At 36.3% G+C, this 16,518-nt stretch overlaps 1 protein-coding gene across 16 annotated transcripts in view; it reads left to right on the top strand.

The window, feature by feature from the left end:
* LOC309635344 (uncharacterized protein) overlaps positions 1 to 16,518 on the top strand; it is a 334,869-nt gene that overhangs the window by 37,469 nt on the left and 280,882 nt on the right. For all 16 annotated transcript variants that reach the window (XR_014248773.1, XR_014248774.1, XR_014248775.1 and 13 more), the window contains exon 3: positions 11,858 to 11,913. Coding sequence is in view for 7 of the 16 variants with exons in the window: in XM_082406396.1 (XP_082262522.1) it covers positions 11,858 to 11,913 (56 nt within the window). In the remaining 9 variants the exon portion in view is untranslated. The remainder of the gene's footprint in view (positions 1 to 11,857; positions 11,914 to 16,518) is intronic.

The raw sequence follows: 16,518 nt of genomic DNA, 5'->3' as shown, positions 1-16,518 counted from the left end.
CTTCATTTCTTTTTCAGTTATTTCTGATCTGTTGTTTATGATTTCTTTCCTTCTGCTAACTTTGGGGGTTTTCTGTTCTTTCTCTAATTGCTTTAGATGTAACTTTAGGTTGTTTATTTGAGATGTTTCTTGTTTCTTGAGGTAGGTTTGTATTGCTATAAACTTCCCTCTTAGAACTGCTTTTGCTGCATCCCATAGGTTTTGTGTCATCATGTTTTCATTGTCATTTGTTTCTAGGTATTTTTAAAATTTTATCTTTGATTTCTTCCGTGATCTCTTGGTTATTTAGTAGCATATTGTTTAGCCCATGTGTTTGTAGTTTTTACAGATTTTTTCCTGTAATTGATATCTAGTCTCAGTGTTGTGGTCAGAAAAGATACGTGATACGATTTCAATTTTCTTAAATTTACCAAGGCTTGATTTGTGACCAAAGATATGATCTATCCTGGAGAATGTTCCATGAGCACTTGAGAAGAAAGTGTATTCTGTTGTTTTTGGATGGGATGTCCTATATATATATCAAGTAAGTTCATTTTCTTTAATGTGTCATTTAAAGCTTGTGTTTCTTATTTATTTTCATTTTGGATGATTTGTCCATTGGTGAAAGTGGGGTTTTAAAGTCCCCTACTATTACTGTGTTACTGTCGATTTCCCCTTTTATGGCTGTTAGCATTTGCTTTATGTATTGAGGTGCTCCTACGTTGGGTGCATAAATATTTACAATCGTTATATCTTCTTCTTGGATTGATCCCTTGATCATTATATAGTGTTCTTCTTTGTCTCTTGTAATAGTCTTTATTTTAAAGTCTATTTTGTCTGATGTGAGAAGTGCTACTCCACCTTTCATTTGATTTCCATTTGCATGGAAGATCTTTTTCCATCCCCTCACTTTCAGTCTGTATGTGTCCCTAGGTCTGAAGTGGGTCTCTTTTAGACAGCATATATATGGGTTTTGTTTTTGTATCCATTCAGCCAGTCTATGTCTTTTGGTTGGAGCATTTAATCCATTTATGTTTAAGGAAGTTATCGATATGTATGTTCCTATTACCATTTTCTTAATTGTTTTCCATTTGTTATTGTAGGTCTTTTCCTTCTCTTGTGTTTCCTGCCCAGAGAAGTTCCTTTAGCATTTTTTGTAAAGCTGGTTTGGTGGTGCTGAATTCTCTTAGCTTTTGCTTATGTGTAAAGATTTTAATTTCTCCATCGAATCTGAATGAGATCCTTGCTGGGTAGAGTAATCTTGTTTGTAGGTTTCTCCCTTTCATCACTTTAAATATGTCCTGCCACTCCCTTCTGGCTTGCAGAGTTTCTGCTGAAAGATCAGCTGTTAACTCTTTGGGGATTCCCTTGTATGTTATTTATTGCTTTTCTCTTGCTGCTTTTAATATTTTTTCTTTGTACTGAATTTTTGATAGTTTGATTAATATGTGTCTTGGCATGTTTCTCCTTGGATTTATCCTGTATGGGACTCTCTGTGCTTCCTGGACTTGACTATTTCCTTTTCCATGTTAGGGAAATTTTCAACTATAATCTCTTGAAATATTTTCTCAGACCCTTTCTTTTTCTCTTCTTCTTCTGGGACCCCTATAATTTGAATGTTGGTGGGTTTAATGTTGTCCCAGAGGTCTCTGAGGCTATCCTCAATTCTTTTCATTATTCTGCTGTGTGGTATTTATTTCCACTATTTTATCTTCCAGGTCACTTATCCATTCTTATGCCTCAGTTATTCTGCTATTGATTCCTTCTAGAGAATTTTTGATTTCATTTATTGTGTTGTTCATCATTGTTTGTTTGCTCTTTAGTTCTTCTAGGTCCTTGTTAAACGTTTCTTATATTTTCTCCATTCTATTTCCAAGATTTTGTATCATCTTTACTCTCATTACTCTGAATTCTTTTTCACGTAGACTGCCTATATCATCTTCATTTATTTGGTCTGGTGGGTTTTACCTTGCTCCTTCATCTGCTGCATATTTCTTTGTCTTCCCATTCTGCTAAACTTACTATGTTTGGTGTCTGCTTTTCACAGGCTGCAGGTTTATAGTTCCTGTTGTTTTTGGTATCTGCCCCAATGGGTAAGGTTGGTTCAGTGGGTTGTGTAGGCTTCCTGGTAGAGGGGAGTGGTGCCTGTGTTCTGGTGGATGAGGCTGGATCTTGTCTTTCTGGTGGGCAGGACCGAGTCCAGTGGTGTGTTTTGGGGTGTCTGTGAACTTATTATGATTTTAGCAGCCTGTCTGCTAATGGGTGGCATTGTGTTCCTGTCTTGCTAGTTGTTTGGCATAGGGTGTCCAGCACTGTAGCTTGCTGGTCATTGAGTGGAGCTGGGTCTTAACGTTGAGATGGAGATCTCTGGGAGAGGTTTTGCCGTTTGATACTGCATGGGGCCAGGAGGTCTCTGGTGGAGAAATTTCCTGAACGCGGCTCTCCCACCTCAGAGGCTCAGGCCTCCACCTGGCTCGAGCACCAAGACCCTGTCAGCCACACTGTCATGTACGTGGAGAGCTTTTTGCCTTTTGGGAATTCTGAGTTTTTCTGCCATCATTCAGTAGGTGTTCTGTAGGAGCTGTTCCACATGCAGATGTATTTTTGATATATTTGTGGGGAGGAAGGTGATCTCCATGTCTTACTCCTCTGCCATCTTTGACACTTATTATTTCTTTATCTCTCTCCTTTTTTAACCATTAACTAAAGTTACTAAATTATTAATCCAGCCATAAAAATGAATAATAGACACACAGTATGTGCACTTGATTAATCTGTTTTCATGTTAAGTGTCACTCAAACGTGGAGTACAAACTCCTAGGGGCACACAAGTAACACACATATGAAGTGTCCAGGGTGTAAACAAAGGGGAGAGGCAGGAACTGTGGAAAAATGGAGATTACCAAAACCACAGAAATAGAACAAAACAGCACCCTCGTGTGCTGGATTTTGCCCCAGACTCTAAGACATGTCCTAGTGCACATTCTAGGCCTGCCATCCTTCTCTCTACAAAGGTCTAGGCCCTCTCAGCATCTTTGGGTCTGTGATTCTGGCATAGCTCTCTATTCTAGAATTACTGACTCTTGCCCTGCTTGGCTTCATACCCTAGTCTTAGAGTAGAACTTGCCCCAGGGCTAGTTCTGAGTGTTGCAGTCTCTGCTCTTCTGTTTGACCTTGGCTGGGTCACTGCACCGCCAAGCCCTAGACACCCAGGATGGCAACCTGACCACCCCACTTGGCCTGCTCCTTTTTCTGGGACTGACAGGCCTCCACAAACGGATGGATGAGGAAGTTAGTGACACCCAGACCTGTGTCTCAGTTCTGCTGTCTCATTTCATTGTTTTCTTACTTTTCACTCTTCTTTGCAAGGACTCACAAACTTCCTTTATAGTTAGTGTCAATATATTATACTATTAAGACTCTCTCGTCCTGGCTGCAAATCCTAAACACTTGTTTTCTTTTCCTGTTTTTCATTATTAATAATTTTTTTTTGTTTTTTCATCTTTAAGAATTGATTTGTTAGAGGGCAAGCAATATTTCTAAGGGGACCCTTAGATATTGCATCACTAAGTGACTTGTCCAACTTCAGAGCATGCCCTTCATTATGGAGCAATCAAGTAGAAAAGAGGAACAGCTCCTAAATTTTCTTTCTTAACTGAGTATGCATAACCAATATTGCACAGATTCAATAAATATGTTAACTAAATGGTGGAATATTAGTAGTTTGGGTTTATCAACTAAGAAGTTTTAGGTTAAAGACTGTAAGAAATTATGTTAGAGACAACAGCATTAAGTGGTCTTTTGGAAAATATACCTCTGTATTCACAATCCATGAAACTTTTGAGACTTTGCTTTTGAAAATTCAGCCTGTGTTCTGTCTAACAATTCCACACTCTTCCTGTGAAGAGTTATTATCAACCCTGTTGACGAGAGCTGTGATTTTTGCCTAAAATTTCTAAATGAATGTGGTGAATGTCTAGCAAGTTGTCTGTCTATCTGTCTAGCAAGTTGTTTGCGCTATCTCATTTCCAGATTATTCTGTAAAAAGGAATTTACATGAGTACCATTTTACCCCTTGAATAACTATGTCTGCTAATTTTTCTTCTGGAAGTTTTATTAACAATATACTCCAGTAATGATCTAGCCCAAGATGTTCTTGTGTTATTTTGGAGCTAGTTGCTCGTGACTCATAGCACGTTGGACATCCAAGCTATGGTTAACTGGTGGTAAGGAAATTCTGTTTCCATTAACTCTCCCTTTCTTAGCCCAGAACACCTCTCCACTCATTTTTTTCCTTTTGATTCGTCATGCTTATAGGCTCTGCTTGGTGTTTTCAAACCCAAAGTAGACACAATGACATGCCATAATAAGTATTGTTCCTACTGCACTTCCAGCTTAGCTAAAAACAGGAAATACAGGACATTTTGTGGAAAAGCTCACTTTTGTGATATTTCCAACCCAAGAGGTTTGGATCAACTTTGGTTGAGTGTCTGAACTTTTGGCTTCTTACTTACAGTAAACCTTCTAACTTCAGAATTTTAGCACCATTTGCACTTATAAGATTATACCTTCTGTATTTAGATTATGCTGACACATGAATCAGTTTGCTTTGAAACCATTTTTATTTAATATTAGGATGTACTTGTAGCCAAAACGTGTACATAAGAAAATTGTGTGAACCATAAGATTTAAAGCATAATAATAGAAATAGCCTTACTTCCCATAGTTTCAAGACTTTCCTTACTTATTGGACAGTTTATTTAAAATGGGTCTATTATTTTAAGGCTTTACCCATTAAGTGAGCATTTGATGCAGAAATTTACTATGTAAAATAAATCCAGAAGCAAAAAATGCTAGATTAGGTAAAATAGTCAGACAATACTTTTGGTAAGGAACACCAGGCCCTACCAGAAAATAGATCTAAATTACTTTGCACTTAAACAATCAACCAATTGATTTTTAGTAATCCTAGGAGGCAGAGGGAGTTTAAAGTTAGAACTTCATGTACACTGTCTTTTTTTCAAGATCCAGTGAGGTAAAAATTGAATTGGATAGATTAGCAAAAGAAGCCACATAAGGTTACATTTATGTGATTCCAGGAAAATGGGGTGGCCTTGGACAATTCATTATGTTATTTTTCAGTGTCAATGAAGGGCCTAAGTTTTCTTGGTTTCTTCCATATTTGTGACTGGGGAGATTGGCCATAATGAATCAGATGGATTGCATTGTTTCATTCATTCTCTTCTGACTTAGCCATGTAATGTGATCCTACAAAACGTTCATCATGGTTTTCAAGTGTGATAAATGGTGACATGAACTATAATTCCAGATTGAGTCATTAAAGTTTATTTCATTTGCCTTTGTGAGATACAATTTGCTACATTTCTTTTTTCACCTTTGATTTAGTTTTAAAGACAAGTCATCTCAAGGAAGGGAGATGAAAAAAATAATAATGTCAAGGAACATGGAGGTTAGAGATAAGAGAAGCATTTTCAGAGGAATCAGAGCTCTTCAGCCTTAACCTTTATTGAGAAAAGATTTTAACTCAATATTTGTTGAAGTTCTGAAATGACCGAATAGCTCCTTTTATTCTCTGTCTTCTTGCTTCCATTTAGCTGGAATGTACTGGACAGGATTAGAAATGACTATTCTTTTGTTTTTTTGTTTGTTTGTTTGTTTGTTTTGTTTGTTTTATGGTTTAGACTAAAAGCAAAGTGCCAGAGTTCTTAAAAATAATCTCTCTTTATGAGATTCCAAGCCTTTGTGTAAGGCTCAGAAAGTGGAGACAATATCTAGGTTTTTAAAGAGTTTATCAAACTGTATATAACATACTAAACTTTAAAAATTTTGCTCATGGTTGAGTTGACAATACAATCTTCCATCCCAGGTCAACCTTTCTCCCCTAAACCTTCTTCCAAAGCAAGAAAAACAAAGTAAAAGACAGCTAATACCTGTTAAAATCCTGCATAAGCCAAACATTTTTCTATTGTGTCTGTATCACATGATATCCATTTTCCTCTGCATAATTCTTGGAATAATATCACTCACAATTTAAGATCTTACATTTCAGATTTTTAAGCTCTAACTGAATAATACTGGATGAGTTAGAGAGTCCTAATAGTGAATTTATAAAGAAATGTTGACAGAGCTTGGATTCTCATAATGCTGGTGGGTACCATGATTATAATAATGGTTTCCTTTAAAACTCTTCCATTAAATGTTCCAAACATTGGAATTTGTAGTTTTTCCTTTGGTCCAGAGATCAAAAACATGAACAATTTTACATTTCTAAGGTTGGACAGCATCTGTGTTTCCACAATTTCTGTGGGAAAGCAATCCACCCTTTCTCAGTTTTATTAACAACCACCATTTTGGCTCCAATATGTGCCATTTCAAGCACTTTCATTATGTCTCATATCTCCTTTTAGGAAGTAGGAGTCTGCCTATTGCTTTTTTTCCCCCTTTTTTCTTTTTGGCTTTCCAAAATTACATACTGTAGTGAAGAGTGGTTTAAAAATTGAAGATAGTGTAACATAGTGGTTAAAAAGGTATTGTGAGAGACAGATTGTTAGAGGTCAAATCCTTCTGCACTTTAGTAACTATGTGAGTTAGGCAAGCTGTGTGACTCTAAGCCTTATTTCCCTCATCTGTAAAATGTGTATATTAATAGTATTTTCCTTGTGGCAGATACTATTAATCCTTTTGTAAGGATTAAATAAGGTAACGAATGTAAGGCGACTGGATCATGGTAAACTCTCAGGAACTGGTGCCATTACCAGATGTTCTATTTATTTTTAACAGATAATTTGGAAATATTTTCTAATAGCAGTTACTGTCTTACTAAGATAATCTTATTTTGTAACAAGCATATTTTAGTGTTTCTATTTTAGAATAAAATAAATTAAATCTGATTTATTCATTCAACAGCTCTTTGTTAAGTACCTAGTATGTGCCAGTTGACTAAAGACAGCTCCTTCCTTTATAAATTATGATGTTTACTGTAGGCTTTTTCTGTTTTGGTTTGTTTTTGTGACTATCAGATTATGGAAGTTCCTCTGCATTCCTAATTTGTTACAAAGTTTTTCTACCATGAATGAATGTTGAGTTTTATCAAATGATTATTTTTTTCCTGGATCTTTTGAGATGACCATATGAGCTTTCTGTTTTCTTTTTCTTTAAGTTTGTTGAATTTTATTAAAAGATTTTAAGTATTAAATCACCTGTGCATTTCTAGTGGAAACAAATCTTGGTTGTGGTATTTTATCCTTTTCATATACTACTAGATTTGATTTGCTTATATTTTGTGTATGATTTTTATATCTGTGTTCATGGGAGAAACTGGCTTGTTCTTGTTGTGTTTCTTTCTTATAAAATTCTTGTCAGAGTTTGATATCAACCTGCTGCCCTCACAAAATGAGATTGGAAATATTTCCTTATTTCTTTTTTTTGGAAGACTTTGTGTAAGACTGGTGTTATTTCTTCCTTAAAGGTTTCAAGGAATCACTGATGTAAGCTGGGCCTAAAGTTTTCTTCCTGGGAGAGAAATTACAGATTTAATTTCTTTTACAGATATAAGTACTATTGAGATCTTTCATTTTTCTTGTGTCAGTTTTTCTTCCTTTTTTCCTTCCTTCCTTCCTTTCTTCCCTCCTTCCTTCCTTCCATCCTTCTGTTTTTCCTCCTTTCTGCAGTTCTATTTCTATAACTTTAGTAAATACGTTGCATACATATACATACCTTTAAGAAATAAATGTTACCTATGTTATTCTGTGGATTGCCTTATCTTTTAGTAACATATCTTAGAGGTTTTTTTTCTATATCAGTAGCTATAAGACTTTCTTATTCTTTTAATGGCTGCATAATATTCCACAGTATGAAATCACCATATTTTATTTAATGAATCCCCTATTGAGGAATATTTAGATTGTTTCCAAAGCTTGACTATTGTAAACAATAATGTAATAAGCCTTATTGCACATATATCTGAATGTATACATAGAAACATTTGTTTCATTTTCCTTTTTTTATACCTTAGTAGTAACTGTATCTAGCATAAACAGTGGAAATTAGATTATTACTTACTGTCTTCTTCATATTCTAATGAGGTAGGCTTAGAATTATTTTTAATTTTCTGAATGATACTTTTTGCACTACACTGGCACCTTGGTGTGTCACCTTACCAACCCTACCTTTATTACTTATTACTGCTCAGATTTGGTTTATTGTAATATCCTTTAATTGATTTTCACTTCATTTCCATAAATTTTTTCAATAGAGGAAAATCTCTACAGGGACAACATTTTGTCTGTTTTGTTCAGTGCTTTATCCCTAATGCTTAGTATAGAGTCTGGCACATAGTAGGTGCTCAAAAAAAAAGTAATAATTCAGGGAGAGACACAGTGAGATATAATGATTTTAAAACAACAGTAACTGTGAGCTGGGAGACATTCATTCATTTATTTGATGAATGATTTTTAGGGGTTATGGTAACCAGTGGAATGTTAGGTGTTTAAGATGCTAAGATGACTAACATACCAGGCCTATGTCTCACAGACTAGAGGGAACAGATGCATAATGGGCCAATTACAACGCAATGTCATAAGTACTGTAATGACATTGGGAGGCAGAGAAGAATGGGCAAGGAAACTGACTCAGAGAGACATGGAAGGCTTATGGAGGGCAGGATGCTGGAACTGGAGATTCCAGCAGGAGGTAGTAAGAGGAGTAGTAGACACAGAGGTCTGGAGATGTGCGATGTAGTAGGAAAAGGGGAGAAGTTCAGAGTCATTTGATGTGTAGAAAGCATTGGTGAGAGCAGGTTGTTGAGGGGTTGTAATAAGGCATGGCTGAGGAATGAGAAGTGATGGTAGAAGGTGGCTTGGGTTAGACTGTGAAAGTCCCTGGTTTCTACAGGAAGAAGTCTGGATTTTTATCATATAGTCAGTAGAGACACTGCAGGTTTTAAAGTAATACAGTGTACACCTGTAACTAACACATCATTGTTAATCAACTATACTTCAATAAAAATAAAAATTAAAAAAAACCTATGCTAGCCAATCAGCATAATTTCAAACGTCAAAAAAAAGTAATACAGAAAACCTGGTAAAACAGTGGCTTAAACAAACTCAGGTTTGTTTTTCACCAAGAAATTTGAAGGCTAGTAGTTGCTGGTTTTGGTTCGATGTCTCGAGGGTGTCAGGGGCAAGGTCTTTGTGATTCTCTCATCTTCTCCTCATGGTTGGGTGGTGGCTGCTGTAGCTCAAGCCACCATGTTCAAGTCTCAGACTGGAAATTGGTGGAAGCATCCCATAGCAATTAGTGGAGTCCTTATGAAGAATGCAAAACGTTCTCTAAAGATTTAAACTTTCTGGGGACTTCCCTGGTGGTGCAGTGGTTCAGACTCCGTGCTCCCAATGCAGGGGGCCCGGGTTCGATCCCTGACCAGGGAACTAGATCCCACATGCATGCCGCAGCTAAGGAGCCCGTGAGCTGCAACCAAGGAGCCTGCCTGTCACAACTAAGACCTGGTGCAACCAAATAAATTTTTTAAAAAAGGAAAAAATAAAAGAATATCCTAGATAAACCAGTAAACATTATTAAAAAAAAAAAAAAGATTTAAAGTTTCTGTCTCTCTGGCCAGAAATGTGTTTCATGGCACTCACCTTACCTCAAGGAAGGCTGAGAAATGCTATCTGGACACATTTGTGTTCCAAAAACAATAGAGGTTCTATTAGGAAGGGAGAAGGGAGAACAGATTGTGTAGACAACTATCTGTGTCTACCATAGGTGTGACATTAGATGTGATTCTTAGGAAAATACCTGTGGGCACTACCAAAGTTGATTTGGGGCTAGGTGATTTGGTTGACAAATATATTCTCCTAAGTTTAGTGGCCATGATATCTAGAGATTATAACATTAATGAGAAACATGAAGGTGATATTAACGATTTATAGTTCAATGATATCATTAGGATGTTTTAAGTTTTTTTTCTATTTGAAAGAAGTTACTAAGAAATAATTAACTACAACACATATTTAATAACCATCTAAGAGCCATATCTTGGTAATGTTAATTCATTTCATTTCATTCATTGCTTCATTCATCGAATGTTTATTGGGCACCTCTCTGTGTAAGATATTGGGCTAGGTGCTAGGGACAGAGCAGTGAAAAAGATAGACCAGTCTCTATTTTCACAGACCACAAAGTCCAGTTGGGGAGACAGGCAGTTAACAGGAGACCCAGGCTTCCCTGATGGCACAGTGGTTAAGAATCCACCTGCCAATGCAGGGGACACAGTTCAAGCCCTGGTCCGGGAAGATCCCACATGCCGCAGAGCAACTAAGCCCATTCGCCACAACTACTGAAGCCCGTGCACCTAGAGCCTGTGCTCCGCAACAAGAGAAGCTACCGCAATGAGAAGCCCATGCACCGCAAAGAAGAGTAACCCCCGATCACCACAACTAGAGAAAGCCCGCACACAGCAACCAAGACCCAACGCAGCCAAAAATAAACAAACAAATAAATAAATAAATAAGTAAATAAATAAAAACAGGAGACCCAAGCAGCAAGATTATTATAGGTTGAACCATGGGATACTAGAAAAGAAAGAGTGATGAGATAAAGTGACTGGGGTGTAAGGGGCCAGGTGCTATTCAAATAATGTGGCCAGGCCAGGAAAACCTATCTGCAGAGGGAAACTTTGAGCTGAAGGATGAGAATATGAAAAAAGCCAGAGTATATGTGTTGGGGTGAGGTGAGAGTTACAGGTACAAAGACCCAGAGGCAGAAAAGGGCCAGAAATGAGGGCTTGAGGCTGGTGGGAGGCGTACCCTGGGAAGAGCAGGGAGATGCCCTGTGGTGAAAGAAGCAGGGGGCCTTTCCACGTAGGGCCCATCGGGCCATCGTGCAGGAGCCAGTGTCATGAAGTGCCTTGAGTCATGAAGGTGATGGTCTGATTTATGTTTACAAAGGTCCCTCTGTTTGCCATCTGAGAAGGATTGGAGAGAGGCAAGTGGGAATGTAGGGAGACCAGTTAGGAGGACCAGTTAGGTGGTTAATGCTCTGGTCCAGGAGAGAGATGATGGTGATTTTGGATGAAAAGGGTTTCAGAGGAAATGGAGAACACCTGGAAATATACAGAGGCGCATGAACCGACAGCACTCGCTGATGGATTATACAGGGAAATGAGGAAAAGCCTCATTTCTAAGTATTTTAAAAACTTTTAGTTTTGTGTTATCTGTGAACTCTAATGGCAGAATCTTAACTGGGTACTTCCAGTTCTTCTTAACTCAACCTTCATACATTAAAATGCTAACATCAACTGGGATGGCTGTTTTCTTTTATCTTATAATTAAAAAACAACAACAACAGGAAAAGATTTTTAACAGAACAATAATTCCAGCTTGGTATTTGCCCTTGAAGATCTTGTGTGTGTCCTTCATCCTAAAGGGAATTCCTCCTTTTCTGTTTTTTCCAGTTCACACAAACAAATATCCAGAAAAAGAGATATAATATAGATATTTGTTTTTAGTAGAAGAGAGAGTAAAAGAAAATAGCAACAGCAACATCTTTCTCGTGTCATTCATATGCATTACTGTGGAATTTAATGACCTGAAGGAAAGCAAATGGTTTTTATGTAACTTTATTTGAGATAAACTTAATCTACACCAGTGAGTCCCTCAATTTAATGTGCACATAAATCGCACAGGGGTCTTGTGGAGATGAAGATTCTGACTCAGTGAGTCGGGCTGGGCCAAGGTTTTGCATTTCTACCAAACTCCCACCTGGTCCGCAGACCACATGTGAATAGGAAAGATCTCAACTTTACTCCAAATGGGCATTGTCCCTGCTCTTAATCACTTATACTTTGAATTTTCAGTGTTCCAGGATCATCAGATTGGAGAAACTGACCCAGTGGAATTTAAAACATACTTGGTAAGTAGAAGAAACAAATAAGGAATTTTTTTCCCCCTCTGGAATTTATTTCTAGATTTATAATTCACTTTCTGTTCTTGGTCTAAGAAAACCTGGCATATTGATTGTTGTCTGGTATGTTCTTTACCCTAATGACTAAGAATCTAATTACATTCCAGATTGTGACTATTTCCCTAAATATTCCCAGCTGCTTTCAAGATGAACTCTATAACATTACTAGAAATAGGCTCTGTGGCCTTTTTGGGAAATCTAAAATATGATCATGTGATCCCAAATAGCTTTATTCAACATGTGACGTTCAGAAGACCACAGAATTTTAGGGTATCTTTTCATGTTAGCATTAATCATACATGTTTTTCTTCTGAAAGCATTTCTTTCAAAATGACCCACATTTTGAAAAAGAAAGAAAGCACATATCAGTTTAGATGAGATATTGAGGGAGAGGATTTGACTCAGAAACTTTATCTGGAAATAATAGATTTTAATATTTTCTGTCTCAATAGTTATTTGGTATATACTATCAAACTACTTGTAAACCAAAGGGGAGGGCTAATTTAAATAATAAGCTTAAGTACTAATTTACAAGTGCTAGTACTATGTACAAGTGTACATAAAATTGAAGTCAAAATTATTTTATCAAAAAATATGTTTTGTACAAATTACTAGTTATAAATACTCAGAATATCATTTTTAACAGAAATATGACTTTTAAAGCCTCATAACTCCAAAAGACAGGCTAATTCTAAAAGGCATCTGATGACCTAATTCTTTAAATGTCATTCAAATTGGGGTTTACAAAAATATATATTTAGCCAAGTAGTATTTACTCAGTTGAAAACAGCAGCAAGAGATTCTCCCTGCTATTATGATATTATTCATCTTTTTTCCAAGCTCACCCCATTTGCTGCCTCTTCTACATTTTAATTTATTTTATACATTAAAAAATTATATGTAAATATAAATACTTTATGAAGCACATTTTAAAATGAATGCCTGTGAACCCATCACCTCCATAAGAATTAGAAAAATACCAATATCTTTTTATTCTTTACTTATCCATCTCCTGTTTCCTTCCCAGAGGTAAACTCTATGTTGAATTTTTCATTAATCATTCTCTTAAAAAATAGTTTTACCACATATCCATATGAATTGAAATAAGATGTAATTTATTTCCTTGTTTTTTGAGCTTTATAAAAATGGTTTCATATTTATCTGTCTAGTATTTTTCTACTTGATGTTGTTTCTACGATAATTCATATTAGTGTCTGTAGTAGTAGGTCATTCGTTTTCATTGCTGTGTGATATTAACTTTGTGATTGTATCAAAATTTGTCATTTTAGAAATGGAGAGTTGATTTTCCATTTTTTTCCGTTATTATGAAACACACTTCTCTAAACATTCCAATACATTTCTCCCGATGCACAAATAAAGAGATTTTCTAGGTTGTTTATATTTTGGAACAGAATTGCTGAGTCATAGCAAATGATCAACTTCTCAAGATAATATCAAGTTCTTTTCCAAAGTACAGTTTTATATTCCTACAAGCAGATCAATTTCCATTGATCCATCTCTTGGTTTTGTTATTTGTCTGAATTTTTGTTAAAATAGGTATAATTTTGTTATCTTAATTTGAAGTTACTTGACTATTCCTAGAGTTGATAATTTTTATATGTTTATCAACCATTTGTGTTTTCCCCTCTATGAAATGTTTATTCATTCTTTTGCTCATTTTTCTATTGAGTTATTTGTTTTTTCTTATATGTTTCATTTTTCATTTAAGGACCTTATTATTTATTGATTTTTTTCTAATTACTTTCTAAACAGGGAATACATTTAATCTTGTGTTAGGTATGGGTTCTTCTTCTAGTAATGGCAGAGTAGCTCAGATCAGATCAACCATCCCAATGAGAACAATTACACACATACACAGTATATACATAAATTCACAATATACACATAATTTTATACCCACACACATAGATGCATACACACATATTGTGTGTGTAATTATATGTATATATATGTGTGTGTGTGTATATATGTATATATATATATCACAACTATCTGAAGCTATTGGAGGACAAACAAAGGTGGGCAGAAACAGAAGAAACATTGATACTTCAAAGAGGAGAATAGCATTAAGTGAGTTTCCCACATTTAATGAACAGAGACTCTGTCACTTGTAGGATAGTATCAGAAAGTCTAATGTGAATATAAGTGGAATCTGAAAAGGAGATGGAAAACAATGCAGAAAAAAGATTCAAGGAAATAATGAACTAGAAGTTCCCAAATTTGATGGAAGGTATATTTGGTATTGTTACCAAATCCTGCCAGTTCTGTTGCCAGAAATCTCTATGAATCCAGCCTCTCTCTTACCCTCCTACTGCCATTCATTTGGACTACTGCAATAATTTCCTATCTGGTCACCTGGAAACCTGCTTCTCCCAGTTTTAGTCTGTCTTCCACATTTTCACCAGAGTTACCTATCTAAAATCAATCTTGGGCTTCCCTTGTGGCGCAGTGGTTAAGAATCTGCCTGCCAATGCAGGGGACACGGATTCGAGCCCTGGTCTGGGAAGATCCCACATGCCGCGGAGCAACTAAGCCCGTGAGCCACAACTACTGAGCCTGCGCGACTGGAGCCTGTTCTCCGCAACAAGAGAGGCCGCGATAGTGAGAGGCCCGCGCACCGCGATGAAGAGTGGCCCCCGCTTGCCGCAACTAGAGAAAGCCCTCACACAGAAACGAAGACCCAACACAGCCAAAAATAAATAAATTAAAAAAATAAAATAAAATCAATCTTTTTCAAAATCAAAGCTGATAGTGACATTATAAATTAGGTAAAATCTTAAACTCAGCACGGTCTTTGCAATATGACCCAATTTATACCTCCCGCCTCTGTTCCTTAATACCTCTCTCCTGTATGCTGTGCTTCTATTACCATGAGCTTCTCATCGTTCCCTGACAGGACAGATCCTTTCATACCCTCACGCCATCTCTTAGCAGTGTCTTAATGCCATTAACATCCTTTTCCTCTTCTGGGAGCCTCCTATCATATCTGCAGTGAAGTCTCTCTGTTTCCATGGCACGTGACAAACATTGCTGTTAGAGCAAACACCTTGGGAGAAAGAGACTGCCCTATATGCTCCTTTAGTGCAGGAACTGTTCCTCTTTGTATCTTAAAAACTGACAGTGCCTGGCACAAAGTGGGTGCCAAGTAAGTATATATTGGATAAGTAGACTATCTGGTAGATATTGGGTTGGCCAAAAAGTTCGTTTGGGTTTTTCTGTAACATCTTACAGAAAAACCCAAACGAACTTTTTGGCCAACCCAGTATTATATTATATATGTATGTATTAGGTTGAATCATAGGAAACTGCTGATTTTGATAATTTTTTACTACAGAAGTAGCAATCTTGGTTCAACACACACACGTATATCTGTGAACAACTTAAGTTTTATACTACAGCTGTGTCTATTAGCATTCATCAGAAAATGATATCAAGAAATCATCTGATCCAACCCACTGCCTTCAGGCATGTGACATATTCTTATGTTACAGAAGAAGTTCAGAGAGATTATTTGCCTAAGGTTCACAGAGTTATTAAGTGGTAAAGTATGCTTATAAATGTTAAAGCAAAAGTACATACATATGCATAGATAGTCATTTCATTACTATATAAACATTTTAAGTGCCTGCGGTCTACTCAAACAGTGACAATAAGTGACCCATATCCACTCTTCCTTTATAACTTAAATAATTTTTCTCAAAATATTATCATGAAAAATTTTAAACATACAGGAAAGTTGAAAGAAATATACAGTGAAAACACACAATTTTAATGAATAAAGCTATGAAAAATTAGTATGTTCATATTGTCTATAAACCTCTGAACTAGAAGTTGTGGTAATCTATTTTAAGGGGAGGGCTAGCAAGGATGGGAAAAGAACTTTCTGTAAACTCAGATGGATATAGATTTTATCACTTTCTTTGGTAAACTTTGGATTTGAATTAAAGATATGAGCAAAGTTTTAGCCACTTATGTTCTAAATTAATGCTGGACATTGGATTTGGTGCCTTAATTTTGTGTGGGATACAGATCAAGCAACTCTATGACTCTCCACTTTCAAAGTCAACAGTTTCCCAGCTCGATAATTCTGGGAGCCGATAGTGTTTCATATTCATTTGATGATGCGGTCCGTAACTGCAGAATGACTCATTGGATCTTCCTTTCCATTTCTCTATAAGGGTAGCCCTTTTGGCCTATAAACATTTCCCAAATACCTCTTGAGTTTTTACTATGTAATGAGGACCATACTGGGGATATAGAAGTGAATCAAATAGAGGCCCAATACTCATGGAGCTTAATAAGTAAGGTAAGCAGACTAGAAATAAATAATTTTTACAAGTTATTAAACAAAGAATTGATTACAATTTATTTACTTTAGGTAAGAAACAAAGAATTTATTACAATTATGATCAATCCCATCAGCTGTCATTAGCTGTCATCCTGGGTCAATCAATGTAAACACAAGCATGTCCTAAGAAGAGAGTTGAAGTCTCTATCTGTAATACTCTCACCCATATGTTTAACATGTGGAAA

Source organism: Balaenoptera borealis (genome assembly GCF_965194805.1).
Source record: "Balaenoptera borealis genome assembly, chromosome: 9".
Classification (NCBI taxonomy): domain Eukaryota; kingdom Metazoa; phylum Chordata; class Mammalia; order Artiodactyla; family Balaenopteridae; genus Balaenoptera; species Balaenoptera borealis.
This window is presented reverse-complemented; position numbering and strand designations above follow the sequence as displayed.